Raw genomic sequence first — 20837 nt, 5'->3', positions numbered from 1 at the left:
TATAGAAGATTACTGGGAAAATAAGAATAAATTTAAATAAAATCTTCTCCTCCCCTCTTTCTTCCTGCTGTAAACAGAAACAAAGGAAAATAAAAGAGAATGACTCCAACCCAACTAGCAGCACAACCAGAAGTTTTTATCGCGTCTACCTGGCAGTTGGCTCAAAAATGATGAGCTCAGACTTCCCTAGTGATCACAGGAGGATGGAGGGCAGGGAGCACACAGTATTTTAAAAGCAAGGTAAATATAGTTTGAGCATTAAGACAAGGTTGCTAACAATTGTTGACACTGTTTTACTCTCTATCACAATGTTTAATTTGGGTTGTATAGTGTGACTTTTCTGTGACTGCCATCCCCAGAATTCCTGCTTCCTGGAGGACAAGGGTCAGGCTGGAATTCTTACACAGGTTTCATAGAACAAAGCAGGGTAGACATATCACAAGCAATGTTCACATTCTACAGGAAGCTACATTTAATTGTACAATCAATGATACATTCACAGTGCTGGTCCATGTTTCTCTGCAAATGTTTGTCTAGAAAGACTTTTAAGAAATTTCATGTTTACTCCATTATTTTTTCTTTCTAAAATTGTCTATAAAGCAGAAGAAATACCTGCCAAAGCAATTAATCAGGACATAATTAATGTTCCCCTATTTAGAATAATACTTACATGTGAAAGCAACATGGATGTAAAACCCAACACAGAATTTTCATGGCCATTGTATTTTATACAAATAAACATATAACAGTTGTTTGGTTAGACATCGAATCTATATGCATGACTATAAATGTGGAATTTTGTTTATCCACTTAAGACAATAGGAAAAAGGGGATTTGCTGAAAATTATTGAATAGGGAGTGGGGATAAAGTTACTTAATTCCTTTGGACAGATTATATTTTAAGTACAAATGCATTGCTTTAACCTTTGGTTACTTTTATTCTCTTAAACAAACTTGAGGAAAGGATATCATACCATACTATATTCTATCTAGTAGGCCAGGGTGATTGTGAGAACTCCACAATAGAATACCATTGTGGATGTTACCTTTTTCAGAGCCAAGCATATAAAAAGTAGCCTGTGTATTTTTTTAAACCACAATTTAACTTCACACTTTATGACATGTTATAAAGGCTGAACGGTTCCTCTTAGTAAGGATATTTGTTTACAAGTGCCAGGAAATAACTCTTTGATAACCTGCATTAACAGACTTCGTTTTGCCTAGAGAATGGAAATAAAAATGAACCAAAGGATATTTCCACAAAGAATTAATAAAGCTGTTTAAGAAGGCCATGACTCAGTTTTAGACGTATACCTTTCAACATCCTAGGAATTTTTATATTAAAAGCAAAATATGTTTTTCCAGTTACAGTCTACTTCAAGGAATTACTGTTGTTCCCATTGTCACAGGTAAAATCAGTGTTGGGAATTTAATTATCATTTGAGAAAAAATATCCAATAAGAATGAATGTAGATGGCTAAACGATTCTTACTCAGTGTAATGTATAATGCAACAGGGACCCTTGTAAATTGTCACATGCCAATAAAATGTCATAAGTGGTAAAAAAAAAAAAAAGAAAAAGAAAAAGAAATTTCGTGTAGCTCTGTGTGTGGCAGTTTCCTCAGGTGAAAAGAGTGCTAATCGTCACTATGGTCACCAAGACGGAGGTGAGAACAAGTAAGATCAGACCCATACGACATAATTTTGATTGCTTCTCTTGTTTCTTTTCCTTTTTCAATAAAGTGTCAAAACCCGGCGTGTACATGTCTCCCAACCAAAACCGTAGGTCGTTAGGATTTTCCTAAAAGAAAATTACATGAAGAATATTATCAATCAGTGATCAAACAGCGTTACAAACTAATTTGAGTTGCAGAACAAGATACTGTCTCAAGTACTGAAGGTCTGTATTCACACTGTCCTGGGTGAGACTAAGTGTCACAGCTCAAATAAGCAAGGCAGCCTTCTCTGAAAAGCACAAGCATGCAGCTCAGTCTCCTGGCTGGCCAGGAATCCTGCAGTTACAACCTGCAGGAGAATTAATTAGGTGTCTTGCATGATTTTTTTTATTAAATTGCTCACACTGGAGGGTCAGAAACACAACAGTGTTTTCCATAGTGTTTTAGTCAATTTAGTGTTTCTTATGTCTTATAACTAGCACATGTGATCAGGTTAGCAAGCTGAAATAAAATTAAAATTCCTTGCTTTAGATGAACCTTAGAGGTTTGATTTTGTCTGCATAGCAAGAATAAATGCTTGGGTGAGTTCTCAGTAAATCCAGAAGCTGAGCTCCAAGGAAGGAGCAGTGAGACGAGGAGTAAGAGTCCCTTCCACGACCCTTGACCTGCTGGTCCCCTTGCAGAGGCTGCAGCGCGTCTGACACGCAGAGACTTCGGCATTATTTGACCTCCTGAGAAGGGACCATTAATCTTCACATCAGCGCCTGTTTATTTCCCATGTCTGTGTTTTTTCACAGCCTCATTTTCCTTTCAGTGCCAGAGAGTCATCTTCAAGTCAACTTGGTCTCTGTCTGATAAATCACCTGCAAACTCTACTGTCCATACGTTTATAAAAATACGCTTCTTCTCTTACCATCTCCTGCTTTGTTTCGGTGCTGCAGGCAGAGTCTGCGCTAGCAGGCGTGCGACAAAGGCACGGCGGACCTTAACTCTCTGCTCTGGCAAAGGCCTGGTCGTTTCCCACCCAGGGCGCCGCAGTGGCTCGCAGGGCTGCACCCGGCGGTCGCCGCTCTGGTCCCCGCGGACGCGGTCGGGGACTGCGCAGCCGGCTGCCCTCGGGCCGTGTCCGCCTGCAGACCGCGGTGCGGTGCTGGGGGGGAGACGCCATTCTTCCGTGACACTGGTCCGCATTTGAACGTCCCCGTCTTAGAAATGCTGAAATATTAAAGTAAAACTTGGGCGACCTGTGCACAAGGATAATGGTTTAAAAATCCCGTCCACCTCACTCTCATCCTTCGTTTCGTGAGATCCGGGCCATTTCGCGGCCTGCATCTTGCCCGCCGTTAAGACCTTTCGTGATGGAGAACATGCCACTTGTAGCTTGCCTTGGCAATTAAATACGGCATCTCTTTTCTCTTTTCTGACTCACGGACTCTTAGCAACTCAGCAAGACGCGAGCGGCTGGAGGCGCGTGGGCGGTTCAGGGGCGGGAAGCGGCTCCGGGACCCAGACGGCGAGCGGGGGCTCCGCGCCGGTTCCCCGACACGGACGGGGCGGCGGGCACGGAAGTTGAACGAAGGAAGTAGAGGAAGAAATTGTAACAAAAACAAAAGTCAAGGCTTCCAGAAGCATCTCAAGAAGCTGTTGCTACACAGCAGCTTCCTGGGGCCGGCGAGCGGGCGCAGGGCCTCGAGGACCCCGAGGGCCCAGAGCGGCCTGGCCCGGCCGGCCCTGGTTTTACCGAAGCGAGGCACCCGGCGCATTGGCGTTCGGTCTCACTAAACAGAACCGCTGTCCAAGTTGCTGCGTATTTTCTGACTATTCTATTACTTAAAATCTAGGTCCAGCAAAACTGGGCTTGTTTAGACAAAGCCCCTCACTGTCCTGCATTTCGGCCACTGCTCTCGGGACTCCCGACAGAGCAGCCTCCCACTCACGCAGACCATTTGCATCTTTTGGAACACTTCGCATTCTTGGGGTTCATCGTAAATTCACTTTTTCATGAAGTCTTTTTGTAATCAGGTGTGGTTTTGGTTCCTTCACGCATCTGCACAGCACGTTGTGCCGCCACTGCCCTCAGCGTCCTCCATCTGGCTCTAAAGTGACTGTCAATTTCCTCAGTTCCATGAACTGTTTTTGGGCAGAGACAGTAACATTCACCCCTGTGGTCCCCTTGGCTTTCAAGTAAACAGCAAAGGAAAGAGGATCTAGCACCTGTCAAGAAGTGTTTGTGAAATAAATCAATACTTTTCTTTTTCTTAATAGTAGGGGTGACTTCGCAGAGAACCTGATCTTACGACTCCTGATAAGAAACACAAGATTTTTTTTTTAAAGAAAGAAAAAGAAACACAAGATTATTATTGCTGAGGGTAGCATCTCTTACGGAAACTTCTCTGGAAAAGGGGTACATACATTAAGGAGAAGACACACTCAGTGTGCCAGGAGATTAAGAAACTTCAAACATTCCGGACAATAGGCATTTCAGTGAGTGCATATCTGAGATTTTTAATTGTGTGTAGGATTTAAGGGGACAGGGTGCTGTCCCCATCAAAAGAAAAAAAAATCCTCAATTGCTTCAGGTATGGGGGTTAGAACAGATACCCATCTTTGAACGAAGGGTACGTATTTGCTCCGTGGCGGCCTTCCTTGGCGCCGGCGGGCAGAGGCAGGCCTGGGCTGGACGGGCGTCCGGCCACTCGGAAACAAGGCAGGCGTCCCCGCGCTGCAGGTACTGCGAGCTCTTCCATGCGGTGGGTGACGCCAGGGGGGAGAAAAAGAAAAACTTAAGTTGGGTTTAAGCTGGGTGAATGAGTTCATTGCATACTTTTCCTGTGTTGAAATGTTTTTGTTTTGTTTTGTTACTGAGACACAGGAAAATGGCCAAAATGTAAATCTGCAATCTTAAATCATTCAGTGAGCTTGAAATAAAATGCTCTTTGATGAGAACTCCCTTGTACAGTGCCCAGAACAAAACACTTAATAAATATTTTTGAATACATTAGAATAGGGAACCAGATCTTAAATGTTTATAAACATAAATGATCATAAACTAGGAGAAAACATATGCAATCTTGCAGAATGATTGTCTAAAAGCTTTTACCCTCCTGGGAAACCTGTGTTCTGTGCCACATCGTTTTCCCTCTCTACACTACACAGATGCAGTAACTGCTGAAACTGTAAAAGTCAAAACAAATAAACACAAATAATGACCAAGAGAGAGAAAGGAATGCCTGAGGCCAGAATGATCTGAAATCTAGAGATTTTGTGCCTAGTGAAGAATTCCTTAACACCCCATTTTTAAAGGGTTGTTGAACTGATCTCTCTTATCAATTGAAGAAGGTGATTCCTACTCTTGAGTACCTTTAGATGTCCAGAGAGGTTTGTGTGCAGGGAACGTTTGTCATAGTCCTTGATGGTCCATGAAGGGTTCTTTTTTCTCTCTTCCATAGCTTCCTCCAAAGTTATGTCACCATATAGTGGGTTACTCTTCGTAACCGGCGACATGGATGGTGGGGGGCTGTCAGCAGTGACACGGTGCTCTGTACTGGATCCTCTAATTCGTTGAGCAGCAAACTTCTTCTTTTCTCTCTGTTATGAGGCAAAGAGACAGGCTTCTCTTAGCAATGAGCCTTCTGATGGCAGAGAATGTAACATGAGATAACTGCACCCGAAAATGCGCCGATTCTGCCCAGAAACCCAACACGTTAGGACAGTGGATGAGAAAAGGGTTCTAGGATCTGGTTTGACATAGAAACCCACCATTAATTGAGTTCTTTCTTTGTGTGTCATTTTGATCAGCTTTAATAATCATTCATTAAACTGCTATTTTATAACCACAGAGAAAGAATGCTGTTATCTATTCAAATACTAGAATTCTGAACAAAGCCAACTTTTTCCACCTTATTTGCATTGAGATTTAATGACATTTTACTTTCTCTGTGCATTCTATGACTTATAAAATATTAATCCAGCAACATCTAAATTAAAAGACATTTTAGAGAGATGCTTTGGCTTTCACAGATGCTCTCTTAGTTCTCATTTCAGACGGCTTTGAAGACTGGGCTAACAGCATCCTATGTGTAACTCAGCCTCTGTATGTGTCCACAGACCAGCTGGCTATTATATGGCCCTAATATTGACTTTCAGAATTTTTAAAACTTTTTTATTGAAGAATAATAGAAATATAAATGTGTACATGTGATAAATATATAGATCAATAAATTTTAACAAACCAAATAAGCCCCAGATTCAACATGCAGACCAAGAAGCAGAACATTATGAGCATACCTCGCGGTCCTTTGTAGTCATTGCCCCTCCCTCTGCCCAAGAGGAATGAGAAGCCCAAACTCTAACAACATAGGTTAGTTTGGACTGAATTTGTATTTTACATAAATAAAATCATACAATGTGTGCTTTTCTGTGTCTGACTTTCAGATTTTTTACCTTGGTTTTATTTTATTTTTTTCTTTAGAACCATACAGCTATCATGAAGGTAGAAAATTTTGAAATTAAAATTTGTTCATTGGCCAAATACAAATTGAGAAGACACAAAAATCTTACAGAGTGATATCAGCCTTACTTACATGGGGCATCAAGAGAGAAATTCCATATCAGTTAATTTTAGATACTTAAGTTTAATCTGGCAGCCTATTTCCTTAATTTACAGCAATTTTTCAATAAATATGTTAAACATATTTTAGCCATCATAGACGTAGAAGGTTCAATAGGAATTTTATTCCACTCATTATTTATGATCATCAGTACCTTTCTGATTTGAATCTCTCCCAGTACCAAAAAAAAACCAAATACCCTTGTGCTCAGCATCTATTGGGGTATGTAGGTGACATGAACTATATACTATATAAGCTTAAGTTATAAACTAACATTACATATAGCTTCTTTCTGAAATGGCTAGTAAGTAAAACAAAAAAATCATCTAGATAAACTCATTCACATTCTCTTTGGTGTTGGGTCTCTTTAACTTTCTTAATCCGTGCATTTTTCACATACTTAGAGATCAGCTTAGAGATCCTCTCTGACTTTAGGTTCTTGATCTGCTAAAAGTCAATTTATATTCTATGATACCAAAGTTTACAATGAAATAATAAATCTTCATGACTTAGCATTTGTGTTAAAGATGGATTACCTCAAAAGAAATGTTTCTGAATTGAGCAAAAAATAACTTGATAAGAAATTCAGATTCTATGAGCTTAGCATAATTCTTAGGTTTTTTTTCTTTATGACTAAAAGTCTTTGATCACCTTTGAAGAGGGATAATTATTTTGACATTGACAAATTGGCTTTGTCAGGTTATTTGTCTGCTAGACAAATTGCTGGGCTTCTTAAGGAAGAAAGCTCTATAAATGAGGAGCTTTCACAATACTGTGGTGGGGTAAAAACAATTACACACTCTATTACAATATATATAGACTTAAAAAAAACCTAATATTTAAAAGATAGCAAAACAATCAGAGGTATATTCTGAAAGAACATTTTGGCCCTTATTTCCAGGCCATATTCTGGAAAGTTTATTCTTGAACATGATGCCATCCAATTTTGCTCTGCATGTCAATTTTATATGTGAGGGACATGTGAAGGAGCAATTAATAATATAAATTTATTAAGAATTTAATGACAGTATTTAATTAGTATTAAAAATACTAATTATGATTGAAGTTTATTTGTATTTTGGTATGTTTTTCCAAATAGCTATAAGGAAAAAGAGTATGTATTTAACTCCAACCCTCAGTCTATAAGAAAGAATATTTTTACCAGAGAACAACTCAACAGCAATTCCATTATTTTAATTATACAGACTCTAAAATATATAACATTTAAGAATATTTATTTAAGTAAAGTAACACTTAAAAGCTCACCTAGACTTTTTTGTATTAAGAATTACTTTTTCCACTTATCATGTATATACTTTAATCATTATGCCCTTTATGAGTAAGTGAACTATCATTCAATAAAGAGAGTGAAATATAATATATATTTGGACAAATAAAAATTAAGAGTACACAATTAATAGACCATTAAAGAAAGAACCTCTAAATCAATTCAAAAAGAATATTGATAACTGAAGAAAAGATTAAGATACAAGAAGGGATACTGAGAGAAAGGAAGAAAGAAAATTGATAAATGTATGTGTAAATCCAAGCAAGCTTTGATTTTATAAAATCAATATAGATTTAAAACAGAAATAATAGTAATCACTAATTTGTGAGTTTTAAGAGAAATGAAAACAATAGCCAATAATAGGTTTAACACAGATATTTTTGATTAGAGAATTTAAAGACACCATTTCAGTGAGGGGAAAGAGATATTACTAAAAAGTAGAGAAATAACCTATAGCTTCTAAATCTGTAGAGCAGTAGAAGAAAAAGAAAAAAAGGAAAGTTGATCAATCTTTAAGAAGATCAGAAAAGTGAAATAAAAAATATAGGCAGAAAATATGAAGAAAATAGAAAAATTTTATAAATAATCACATTAAATGTAAATGGACTAAACTCCCTATTTACATGACAGAGATTGTCAGATGAGATTTTAAAAAGTAAATTAAATTATATTATACCATAAAATGCCTAAAATATAAGGACTCAGAATGAGAGTGAAAGAATGTAAAAATATATACTAAGCAAATATAAGCAGTAAGAGCTGGGTGTCATGCTGACTGGCTAAATGCTCGCCAATTTTCTTTCCGCTTTGCAAGTACGGAGGATGCCTGCCTTTCCCCGACCTGTTTTGAATTTTGACTGGGGCCAGGTGTTTTATGGCCAATGATGTGTGGACAGAAGTAATAGAAACCAATTCCAAGTCTGGCCCCTGAAATCATCAAGATTTTTGGCTCACTTTTACTCACTATTTTTTTTTTTTATGACACTGTAAGCAAGACTGCTGAGATATAAAATGAAATAACCTGACACCCTGGGTCATTGCTTGGGAAGGAGCTACCCTCAAAACCCATCTTCCATTTCTCAGACTTTTCATAAATATGAACATTTATTTTCATTTTTAGTTACTGATATTTTGTGGGATATTTATCATCACAATATAGACCAGTCTGTCCTCCCTTATGCAGAAAGTGATGTTTTGAAATTACACAAATGTGTGGCATTGCCTTAGCAGTCGAGAAGTGGAAGGGGATGAAAGTGATATCAGAAGCCAGAATAATGATTATTCATATTATATGTGGAAAACACTTGGTATATGCATCACCTGTGGTAATTTGGAAGGTAATCACCTTTAGGAGATATGCTTGTCAATAATCAGAACATTTACATACTTACAATGATTTTACAAGGATCTATAACACCCATGTCAGACCTTGTGTGAATGAGACACACACTTTATTGTGTGAAGTCACTAAGAATTTGGGTATATTTGTTTCCACAGTGCAACTTAGCTTGCCTAACCACTAAGGAAAAAAAATATCTATGTATATATCAGACAAAGGAGACAACGTATAAGACTTTGTTAGATATAAAGAATGTTGCTAGAAAATTAATTAATACAGTTAGACATCATCAGTAAAACTTAACAATCCTAAGCTTTATGTATTTTATTATTTTCAACATTTATAAAGCAAAACTTGAAATAATTACAAAGAGAAATTTGTACATGCAATTTTTATCAAGCATGCAAAACAATTCTTAAGGAAAAGAAGATTTGAATAAAATCAACACACTTGATCAAGTGACACATAAATATGTCTTTATTAAATGATCGAAAATACTAATATTTAAAAAATACATTGAACATTTTACAAAATTTGATAATATGTTAAACTCTAAAACAAATTTCAAAGATTGAATATATTATATGGATTATGTTTTGGCCATGGACAACTTAGTCATAAATCTAGAAATCATTATCAAAAAGATAACCTAAAATATCACACTTGGCAGTCATTTAAAAATATATTTCAAAGAAATAATAATGAAAAAATTAAAATTTAGAACAGAATGAAAGTGAAAATGCTATATTATATACTTGACTGGAGGTGAAATGGTATTTTGAGAGAATATTATGGGCAAATATGCTTGCATTTTAAATGCAGAATGAGATGAACTAAACATCCAATTCAAAGTCTTAACAACAAAGCCACATAGCAAATCTAAGAAAATAATCAAAATGAAATAGCAAGCAGAAAATGATAAATAGAAAATGATAAATAGAAAAAGCAGAAAATGATAAATATTCATAAGAAAAACAAATATACAATGAAGAGAATAAACAAAATTGAAAGCTATTTCTTTGAAAAGACTAACCAGATTGAAAACATCTCTGGCAATACTGCTCAGGATAAAACAATAAAGACACGAATCCACCAAGTTAGAAATCTAAATGTTAGGAATTCCACCGAGCATGAGAAGAGACACAGCAGAGATTAAGAAACAATAGAAAAATAATCTGAGCAGCTTTAAAAGTTGATATGCCATTGGGCAATTTCCTACATAATATAATTTGCCAAGCTTAATTAAGAATAAATAAAAAATATTAACAAACCTGTGATAATTTGACTACTTGAGTCAATAGTTTAAAATATACTGAAAACACACACACATACACTGAAGAACAGGCCAGAGAATTTTTCAGTCAATTTCTACCATTCTTGAAACAGATAATTTCTATCTTAGTCAAATTCTTCCAGAAAATAGGAAAACGAATACTCTCCCACTCCTTTTATGAAGTTAGTGTAAACTCCACATGAGGGCAGCGAGTAAAAGAAAATTATAAGCCAATTTCTCTTATAGACATAAATGCAACAATTATAAATATAATATTGCTTAATATAATTCTACAATATAAATAAATTATATATAACAGGATAAGACAGATTTATGCCAGAGAAAAATGTTATACCATGAGCATGGCTTAATATTAGAATATTAACAAAATCTACCACAGTAACAGGAGAACATAAAATTTTGCAATAATTCAGAAAATAATTTTTAAAAGTTTCAGAATTAATACGAGGATGCCAGTAATCACAACATCCACATAATATTGCAGTGGAAGCTCAAAGCAATGCAATAAGAATAGAAAAATAAATAAATAAAAGAAATAAGGGTTGCAAACAATGAAACAAAATAGCAAATGACATGATTATCTACAAGGATATTTAGAGGCAAAATGAAATAAGATATTTTAACTTACTTTCTGAATTAAAATGTAATATATAATGATCAGTAACATACATGAGTAATACTCTATTATAAAACATGATTTCAAAGATACTATTCTCAAGAGCAGTAAGTACTATAGGTATTTAGATTTAAACTGAACACACTATATGCAAAACTTCTTATCTATAGAGGAATCAAGTAATATCTGCTCGTATGCTCTTCTTGCAAATGCAGAAGACATGAGTATCTGTATTGATGGGGATTGACAATGTGTCTGCTCACTGCCTTGACTGACATCACGGCTTCCTTTTCTAGATCATACGGTATTGCTTCTGCTCACAGAAAAATGGCTTAGAGAATTTCTTCTGAAAGTGGAATGTAAGTTTAAAAAAATAGAAGATAAATCATTGATATAAAAGTGATACTTATATTTAAGAATTCAACTTGATATTTGGGATCTAGAGAATTCCTGTTTTAACTGCCAAGTTACCCCCAATTTGAAGGTGATAGCTGTAGGTTAGGTCATATGACGTTCCATGAAGTAGTCCCAAACACCATGCCCCTGATCAGAGTGGGACTGAAAGGCGAGCTGGCACCACTCAGGAGTGTGTGGATTTCATGTGGTGTCATATTTACTGCTTGGGTTAGCTACACAGCTTGACAGGAGTGTTGAGGATATCCCCTCGGTCACTTTCACCACCCACCCACACACCACACACACACACACACACACCCCATCCACCTCCAAACACAATATCTATAAAATAATGAAAGTGGAATTATCTGATGTTTCCCAAAATCCAATGAAAGGGTAACTTCAATACATTTTGAAATATTGGTAAATAATAGTAATAATAATACATACTCACCCTGTACATACTTTTTGCTCTCTTATAGGAAGCTCTGCTTCTCAATTGCTTTTACCTCATATTTCATTTGCTCTCACTTTTAAGGAAATATGTAAAACGAATATCATCCTAATTTTTGCAAGTGGAAATACTGCAGCATGGACAAAAGGCCATGAGAGACATCTTTCAAACTGGTTTATTGTGGATTTGAGACAGGAAACCAAGTTTCTAATCTCTTCGTTCCATATTCTTCCCATTGGCTTAATGACTCCCCAACAGAGTGAGGGTTTTAAATTAAGAACTATCTGGCACTTTGAACCTTATGTGTGCTTAAAACTTCAATACACCAGATGTATTCAGTGTCTTCTTCCAGTTATCATGACAACCAACTATTTAGAACTTTTATGTAACCATTTCTCTGAGGTTTATTTTTTAATCTAAGGAATATATCAATCCTGGATTGTAAGATCCAGCAAAGAAAAGAAGAATTATTTATGGATGTATCGTGAAGTTACTTATCCTTGTTACTCATGGTTTGGGCATGCCTACCTGATTACCTGAATTTGTACTTGATTTACCACCCCAGCTCTCCATTCCATGTGTTATTTGGATAGTAAATTGGCCTTCATTCAGTCATTTAAGATTTCTTTGTAGGGTAAAAGAATAGCTAAATCAAGTTTATTTGAAGTTTATAATTTTCAACAATGCATACTCAAAGCCCAGTGAAGCAGAAGTTTACCTCCTGGGTTTTTCCTTGAATAACTATTTTGACCCAACAGAGCCTGTAGAAACAGCTGGCTTTTAAAAATTTGCATTTCATTTAGGTTTAGGAACAAACTTCAACAGAGTTTAAACTGTGAAGTTCCACATGAAGGAAACAGATCAACTCCAGTACCAAACAAAAGATGTTAGATTGATATGTTCCAACCTCAGAAGAATTTATTGGATATGTTTTCTTAGACTAAACTTCATAGCATAAGAGGGCCAAGCTTTTCTGATTTTTGAATCATTTTATTCTATGATACAAACAATGAGGAAGAAAGAGGAGGAATTTAATTTCATTTAATTTAAAACACAAAAATAACAACTATACCGATGGGTATGAAAGGGCAGAGGGTTTGAGGATTACAAAAGGGACTGATGCAAAATTCAAAAAATGCCAGTTGTCATAACAGGCTGTCTTATGATGGAAATAAATTAAAATCCTTATAGGCGGAGGAAACACTTACATAATCATTTGAATGTACTTGATTTTGAGTGATCTCATGGCAAAGTCCCGAGGAGCCCACAAACATACCACAGAGGAGTCACTTTACACCAGGACTCATGAGTAGCAACTGTTCTTAAAAGAAAACAAATTTCTGTTCAGGGAATTTGAACCACTCCAAAGGATTTAATGACTTGCAGGGGTTTGTAGGTCAGTCACATCTGTTCTGGAATGAAATACTTCTTCCTGTTTCTAAATTGACTAACTCTTAACCCCCATTAGGCTTCACGTCTGCAAACAAAGATGATTCCTGTTTCATTAGCTGTGCAACAGTCAGGGCCTTTGTGTTTACTCCGGCAGATGGAACTCGCCGCAGGTTTATTCTTCTCTCTAGTCAGCATACAAGAAGGAAGACGCAAGAAGAGCAAGAGAAATAAAATCCGTGTTGGGTTTGAAGGTCTGATTGGTATGTCTTGTACACGTGGACACACGTGGAGAATAAGAGTATCTGTAATGATGCTAGCTAGCACTTTTCCAAGGTGAAGAGTTTTTTTTTTTTCTTTGTATTTTTTTTTCCTGTATTTTTTTCCCCTTCAGTTATCAGGTTTCCATTGTTCTGCTGTCTGAATCTTCTGTGTGTAAGTGAAAGGGGGCTCGTCTAAGAGAGGCAGAGACAAGGTCCCCAGGCGTCTTAGAGGCTCGTTTACACCCACGGTGGAAGTTTCTGACGCTTTATGCTTAGATGACACCAAAAGATAAAGATGGGTCTTTCCCCCTAGATCTTTATTTGCAAACGTCACAACTTGTTTGAAAAGTTCTGAAGGGAAAAAGCAAAATGAGGGCTACATGAAATCCAAAGTGAGGACAGGCTGAGAAGCTAGAGCTTGGAGGGGAATGAATGAATGAAAGAATTCTCACATTTTGTAAAGAGATGGGAGGAAGCCTCCTTATGTTCAGGAAGAGAGAAAGCCTATTGGAAGAGACAGCACCCACCTTGGCTTCTGTTCCCTGTGGCCTTCTTTTTGCACAAATGAGGAAATGGCAGGTAGTGAGAAAGACGTAACCCCCTCCCTGCATTTCTGTGCCCCCAGATCTTACCTGTGCGTAGAGGAGGTTCTGCCAGTGCTGTGCAGTGGGATCATTTCCACCCGGACACCGCGCCAGGCTGGCCTGAAGGAGGGCTGAGCTCATTAAAGGCTTCACGTCAAGCTGCAGGAATTTGTCAGGATGGTTGTTATTTGGCAAAACAGAGAGATCCATGTCTCGCTTCACCCACAGCGGAAAACAGAGGCCGGCTAAGCTGCTCCTGTCGGACTGACTCTCCATTATTAATGAGCCTGGAGATGCTCCGACTGGCCTCTGAAACCAGGCCTCCTAGCTGCGCACGGAAGCCACTCTCGAAATGACGCATCAACGCACAGGGACAAAGCAACAAAGCAGCACACTGCCTACCTTTGACACACACACACACACACACACACGCACACACACACGCACACACACACGAGCGCACACACACACACTGAGTGTGTCTGAATGAAACAGACGGGTCTGCACTCGTTAAAATTAATAGGATGACAAAATTAGGTATGTGTAGCACTTACTGTGTCTCCATGCAGAGTTAGAAATAACAATTTAAGGGAAACTGTTGTTTGGACAAAGGCTGCCAGCATTCAGGGTCACAGCCCATAATGCGGAGCACAGGAAAGTGTCACCCGCGGAGCGACGTCGTTGCTGAGCTCACCTGGCTGCCTTGGCCCCGCCGCGCAGCCCCGCATGCGATACGCAGGTCATGTTTCTTCTCGTGTTCGGACTCCGGAGCCTCAAGCTCGTGTGAAACCTAATCACATTTAGGGTGTCAGCTTCGTTCCGAGCAGGGAAATGGCGAGCATTTGCTTCATAGTTTGCTACAGTCGTTCCGCGCCCAACCTACCGCTTTGACCTGCTCCCCGCTGCGCGCCTGCGGTGCGGGGGCTGCGGCTGCGGACGGCAGGCCGCGCGTCCTGACAGGGCCGCCTGCTGCCGAGGGAGCCCAGGGGCCACCGAGGCTGTGGCCAGCGGCAGCCAGCGAGGGTGAGGACTTGAATGGAGACACCCTCTCTCCCCGCAGGCCTCTCCGCTGGGGGCCACTGTGCCTCCCACTGGGAAAGAGGGAAAGGGAACTTCCCTGCTCGTGGAATGCCAGGGATAGACACTTCAGCAGTTTCTGAAAGACATAGGTTGTTTGCTATTTTTGCGTCTCTACAACCCCCTCTGGTTCAGCAGGAAGGTTTCCCTGCCAGGGCCCAGGGGTTGCATGCGGGGTTGTCAGCCCTGGATTTCAGAAGAGCGCGCGCAGCTTGCACGGAGCAGCGGCCGGGATGTTCTTGAGTCAAGCCAGGCGCCGCAGAGGACTCCCCTTCTTTACAGCAATAAGCACCGGGGGGTGTGTTTTAAAAAATCTGCTGCGCTTATGGTTGTAAAACTGAATACGTAGCTAAAATTTCCTCTAAGAAACTGTTGGACTCAAACTCTATCACTATTTTACCGTATTTAAAATATATTTGGATGATTTCATAAACACATTTACTAAAGAAAGTAATAGGCACTTCATAATGACAGTTAATAACGAAACAGTTAAACCGCAAGTGTTTCAAGACTCACATGTGTATGTGCATGTGCTTGGTACCGTCTGGATTTTTCTGACTGCTGCCAGAAGTATCTAATGAACAAATATTTCTCAGGCTGCTTTTCCTAAAGGATTCTTTGGGGAATAACACACATCTTCAAGGAAAACCTTACTTGTCTTTGGCTTTCTATACTGGCAAGTAGAGACACAGAACCCAGATCCAAATATATTAGATTAGGCCTTTTCCTTAGCCAAAGAGTAGGTAGGTGGAAGGAGCCTCGGGCTTTCTTTCCTTAGGCATCCTCCCTTCCCTTCCTCCGCATGCCCTCTCCGGCCAAAGGCTTCGACGCTGTCTCTTTCTGTTTCCAAGTTTAGTCTCAGACCCTCCGTCGTCTCCCACCACCCTTTGTCTACGTTTCCCCAGAACGATCAGGCCTCACTTCTCACTGCTACCCGCGTCGGCAGCCTACCTGGCGGACGCCCTCGCATCGGGCCTTGCCCGCGCTCGCTCTGCTGTCCCCGCCTCGCAGCCCAGCCTGCGCCCTGCGCGCACCAGCTCGGCAGCGCCAGACGTCTCCCCTCGCCCCCGGCCACCCTTCACGGCCGTCACTGATGCCCAGCCTTTCGCAAAGCCTTTATACATTTGCCCTAGGAGGGATGATTTTTCCCGCCTTTGAAACTTTACAGTGATTTGTTTACATGCTCATCTTACTGTCTTTTGTTTATAACGCATTCCGCGCTTTTGTTCCAGGAGCCCTGCGCTAGAGGACGCGTCACAGAAGAGCATGTCTGAAGACCCGAATGAAGCCCTTTGCTCAATGAATAATGATTGCTGGTGTCTCTTCTAGTCTCTTAGGACTCAACTATAATCATAAATTGATAATCCAATTAAATTTGGTTAAAAAATGGCTTTGTGCTCTGTTTTTCCATCTATGTTCCAACTGGGCTCAGAGAATAAAGGATTCTATTGCCCAAAATGACACCCTCTCTGTATTTTCCTCTGGTAGTTTACGATGCATAAACTCATATGGAAGCCTATGTTCTGTTTTATTAACTCTAACATTTTTCAAATTTATTTGATCACATCATACCTATTCTTTGTTTTCCTATTAGCTCAATAAATAAAGTTACTTGAGAATAATTGGACAGATATTGGCTTAGGGTTTCTGTTCCCTATCAATAATACCTTCATTCAACAATGACAAAGAATATAAATAGGTATAAAAAAAGAGCTTCATTGGAGGGGAATTTGAGAGGAAATGTGCATATCTGAGGCTTTACAGCTCTTGCCATGCAAGTAATTATTTGCTTTTTCTTTACAGCAATTTTTAAAGTGTTATTTTTCCATGGATTGGTATCCAGAATTATCATTTTTTGAACTACAAAGTTCAAAAAATTTTGTTTGAAAACAAAATTATATGCAGGTTCATTAAGCAAAACTGTCTACACATTAATTACTTTCTTTTCCTCTATTCTTCTCTCTTTTTAGTTTTTCTCTCTCTTCTTTCCCTCCCTCCCTCCCTCTCTCCTTTCCTTCCCTCCTTTTTTCCTTCCTTCCTCTTTCTCTCTTTCTTTCTTTTTTCTTTGTTCCTCTATTTCTTCTTTTGTCTGTCTTTCTTTTCTCTTTGAATACTGTACCAACAACCCACTGAAATATCAGAAAGTATTTCCAGCTGAAATGCCTGTACAATGATCAGATGAGCAGTTGGGTTTTTAGCAAACTAAGCGAGATAGCTTGAAAATTATTTGGATAGTTATATAAATCCTTGTGCATCTGTTATGAAACATTCTTCAAATTGGTGAACAAGAGAGGCCATCAGGATAGTTGAATACATGGAATTTATACTCATAGTAGCTGCATTACATCCAACTAAATTGTGTTCTTAGGCAAATTTCCTCAGCTAAAAATTTAAGATATTAATGGTATCTTACAAGGTTGCTGTGCAGTTTAATATGTATAGTGGCTAACAGAATGCTCAGCATATATTATGCACTAAAAAAGTTTGCTCTTATTTTAAGAGTGCGTAAGTACATGGATTTTTATTTCAGTTATAATCTGATATAAAGCAAACTGAAAAAAATTCAAACTTAAAGCCATATTAACAATCTATAGTTTAAAAGCCAACTACATTTCCCAGAATTCCCTTCCCTGTTCATTCTGGGTTAGAACTGGCCAAAAGAAGAACTTGCATGAAATTTTGAAGGCAAAATGGAAGCAGTATCCATTAGTCTGAAAGTCTTTTTTCCGTCAGATGTGGGGGCAGAGTCACATGTGCCTGACATATTCCAGCTGGACCTTGGTGTCTTAAGCTCCATGCTCATTTGTCTTTCCAACCATTGGTCCTGCTGAGCAACAGAAAACTCAGATTCACCACCAGATGTTTGGCTATGGACCTACAAAGGAGGAAGTTGCATGGAGGCAGCGGCATCCCACAGACACCGTTGCAAACCACCCATCCATGCTCATGCTTAGCTGGCTGAGCCTGGCTGCTCAGATTGATTGGCTGGTGACCCTCTAATCCTCCAAGTCCTCTTGTGGCCCTTCAGTTCCTCATCTGCCCCCACAGATGCGTGAGCTCAAATACATTATTCTGTGACAGCCTGACACCACTCTGCTAACTAAACCAACAATTATTGGTACCAAAAGTGTTTCCAGGGAACAGAACTTAAAAATAAAATGTGGATTTGGTTCTCTGATCTGAATAGATTTAAAGGCATTAATGACCCTATTGACAGTAGTAAGTAGGACCCTGGCCATCCATGGTGTGCAGTGACTAAACAGTTATTCACATTTTCACCTGTCGTCACCTGCAGTAAAGTGCCTATAGAAGGCAAGGGGCAGAGGTACTAAGTATCTAGTATATTAGAACATTTACACAGAAACAAAGAGAATAATGACTCATTGCTTCTAAATGTGCTGAAGAACTTAGGGGAAAAATAATAAGATTGCAGATTTAAATTCACAGCTCAAAGTCTAGTTAGGAACCAGAAAACTTCCATAACTTCCCTGAAATAAAACCTTTTTTAAAAAAATTCTTAATTTTTAAATTTATATCTAATAGTTATTTTATATATATATATGGGGTACATAGTGATGTTTCAATATATAAAATGTATAGTGATAGATCAGGGTAATTAGTATATCCAATCATCTCAAATATTTTTCATTTGTGTTGAGAATATTTAAAGTCCTCTCTTCCAGGTATTTGAAAATACATATTATTGTTAACTATACTCATCCTACATTGCTATAGAACACGAGAATTTATTCCTCCTATCTAAATGTAATTTTGTACCCTTCACCAAATCTCTTCCTGTTCCCTTTTTTCCCCCCTATCCTTCCTAGCCTCTAGTAACCTCTGGTCTACTCCTTACCTCTATGAAATCAACTTTTTTTAGCTTCCACATGTAAGTGACAACATGTGGTGTTTAATATTCTGTTCCTGGCTTATTTCATCTAGCATAATGTCTTCAAGGCTCATTTATGTTGCCTAAAATGACAGGATTTTATTCATTTTTATGGCTGAATATTATTCCATTGTGTATATATACCACATTTTCTTTATCCATTCATCCGTTGTTGGACACTTGGGTTGAGTCTATATCTTGGCTATTGTGAATAGTGCCACAATAATCATGGGAGTGCAGATATCTCTTTGATACACTGATTTCCTTTTCTTTGGGTATATATCCAGTTGCAGGATTGCTGGATCACATGGTAGTTTTATTTGTGGTTTTTTGAGGGACCTTCCTACTGTTCTCCATCGTGGCTGTATTAATTCACATTCCCACCAAAAGTGTATGAGTTCCCTTTTCTTTGCATCCTTGCCAGCATTTTTGTTTTGTTTTGTTTTGTTTTGTTTGATAATAGTCATTCTAACTGGGATGAGATAATATCTCATTGTAGTTTTGATTTGCATTTCCCTGACAATTAATGATGTTGACAATTTGTTTCATGCACCTGTTGACCATTTATGTGCCTTCCTTTGTGAAATGTCTGTTGAGATCATTTGCCCATTTTTAATCAGATTGTTGTAGTTTTTTGTTTTTGTTTATTTGCTGTTATGACATTTGAGTTCCTTGTATATTCTGGATATTAATCTCCTGTAGATAAATAGTTGCAAATAGTTCATCCCATTCTATAGGTTGTCTTTTGATTCTGTTGATTGTTTCCTTTGCTGTACAGAGGCTTTGGTTTGATATAATATCATTCGTTTATTTTTACTTTTATTTCCTGTGCTTTTGAGGTTTTATTTGTAAAATATTTTCCCAGACCAACATCTTGAAGCATTTCCTCTATGTTTTCATCTAGTAGTTTTATAGTTTCAGGTCTTACATTTTTGTCTTTCATCTATTTTTTTTTAAGAATTGTGATTTCTTTATTCATATGGCATGGTTTGTATTGAAAGAAGTATTGTCATTTCTCTGTGTTGTCTTCAAGACTTTAATCTATTTTGAGTTGATTTTTATACAGAATGAGAGATGGGAGTCTAGTTTCATTTTTCAGCATATGGGTGTCTAGCACCATTTATTGAAGAGATCATCCTTTCTCCTATTAACAATGTTCTAAGTACCTTTGTGAAAAATCAGTTGGCTGTAGATATGTGGATTAATTTCTGGGTGATCAGGTTATGAGAGCAGAACCCTCAGGAATGGAATTAGTGCCCTTATAAAAGGGCTTGAGGGAGCTTCCCTACCCTTTCTTGCAAGTGAGGACAAAGAGAAGGCACCATTTATGATGAACGGGTCCTTATCAGACACCAAATACGCAGGTACCTTGATCTTGGACTTTTGAGCCTCCAGAACTATAAGCAACAAGTTTCTGTTGTATATAAATTATCCAGTCCAAGGTATTTTGTTGTAGCAGCCCAAATGGACTAAGATAGGGATGGTTTTACCTGCAAAGATTTTTGGTATCTGACAATTCATCAGGGAGTTCTTACAAGTGAAATGTGTAGGCATTCTACTAAAGTCTAACTTGATTTTCATTAGGATTATATCTTTATAGTGAACAGAAGACTGATCTGAGTTACCACACCCAAAGTATTATATTCCTTTGATCAGGTTTTACAGCAGAGCTGGTTCACAGACCTGGAACTTGAATGAATAGAAAGGTTCCTATTATACTGTACACAATTCATACTGTAAAACTACCTTCTAGTCTTCCCTCATAGTGTCTCATTGTTATTTTCTACACACTCAAAGTTATTTTCTAATCCTAGAAGGCATATTTGAAATGGACATATTCAGAAACTTACAGAACCCTTCCTACTTGTTGGTTTCATGATCTGTTAAATGAGGACTTTTATGGTGGTAATGCCAATGGAAGCCTTAGAACTGCCTTTTCATATTAAAATTGAAAACTAAATC

General features: G+C 38.3%; 1 protein-coding gene across 1 annotated transcript; it reads right to left on the bottom strand.

Moving 5' to 3' along the window:
• Positions 1-1621: 1621 nt before the first annotated feature.
• MINAR2 (membrane integral NOTCH2 associated receptor 2) lies at positions 1622-14119 on the bottom strand. The gene is made up of 3 exons (XM_045565864.1): positions 13958-14119; positions 5037-5264; positions 1622-1801 (listed from the first exon to the last, which is right to left on the bottom strand). The coding sequence occupies exons 1-3, from the start codon at positions 14117-14119 to the stop codon at positions 1622-1624; spliced, it is 570 nt and encodes a 189-aa protein (XP_045421820.1).
• Between the last annotated feature and the right edge of the window lie 6718 nt (positions 14120-20837).

The sequence above is a fragment of the Lemur catta genome, chromosome 12, assembly GCF_020740605.2.
Source record: "Lemur catta isolate mLemCat1 chromosome 12, mLemCat1.pri, whole genome shotgun sequence".
NCBI lineage: Eukaryota > Metazoa > Chordata > Mammalia > Primates > Lemuridae > Lemur > Lemur catta.
This window is presented reverse-complemented; position numbering and strand designations above follow the sequence as displayed.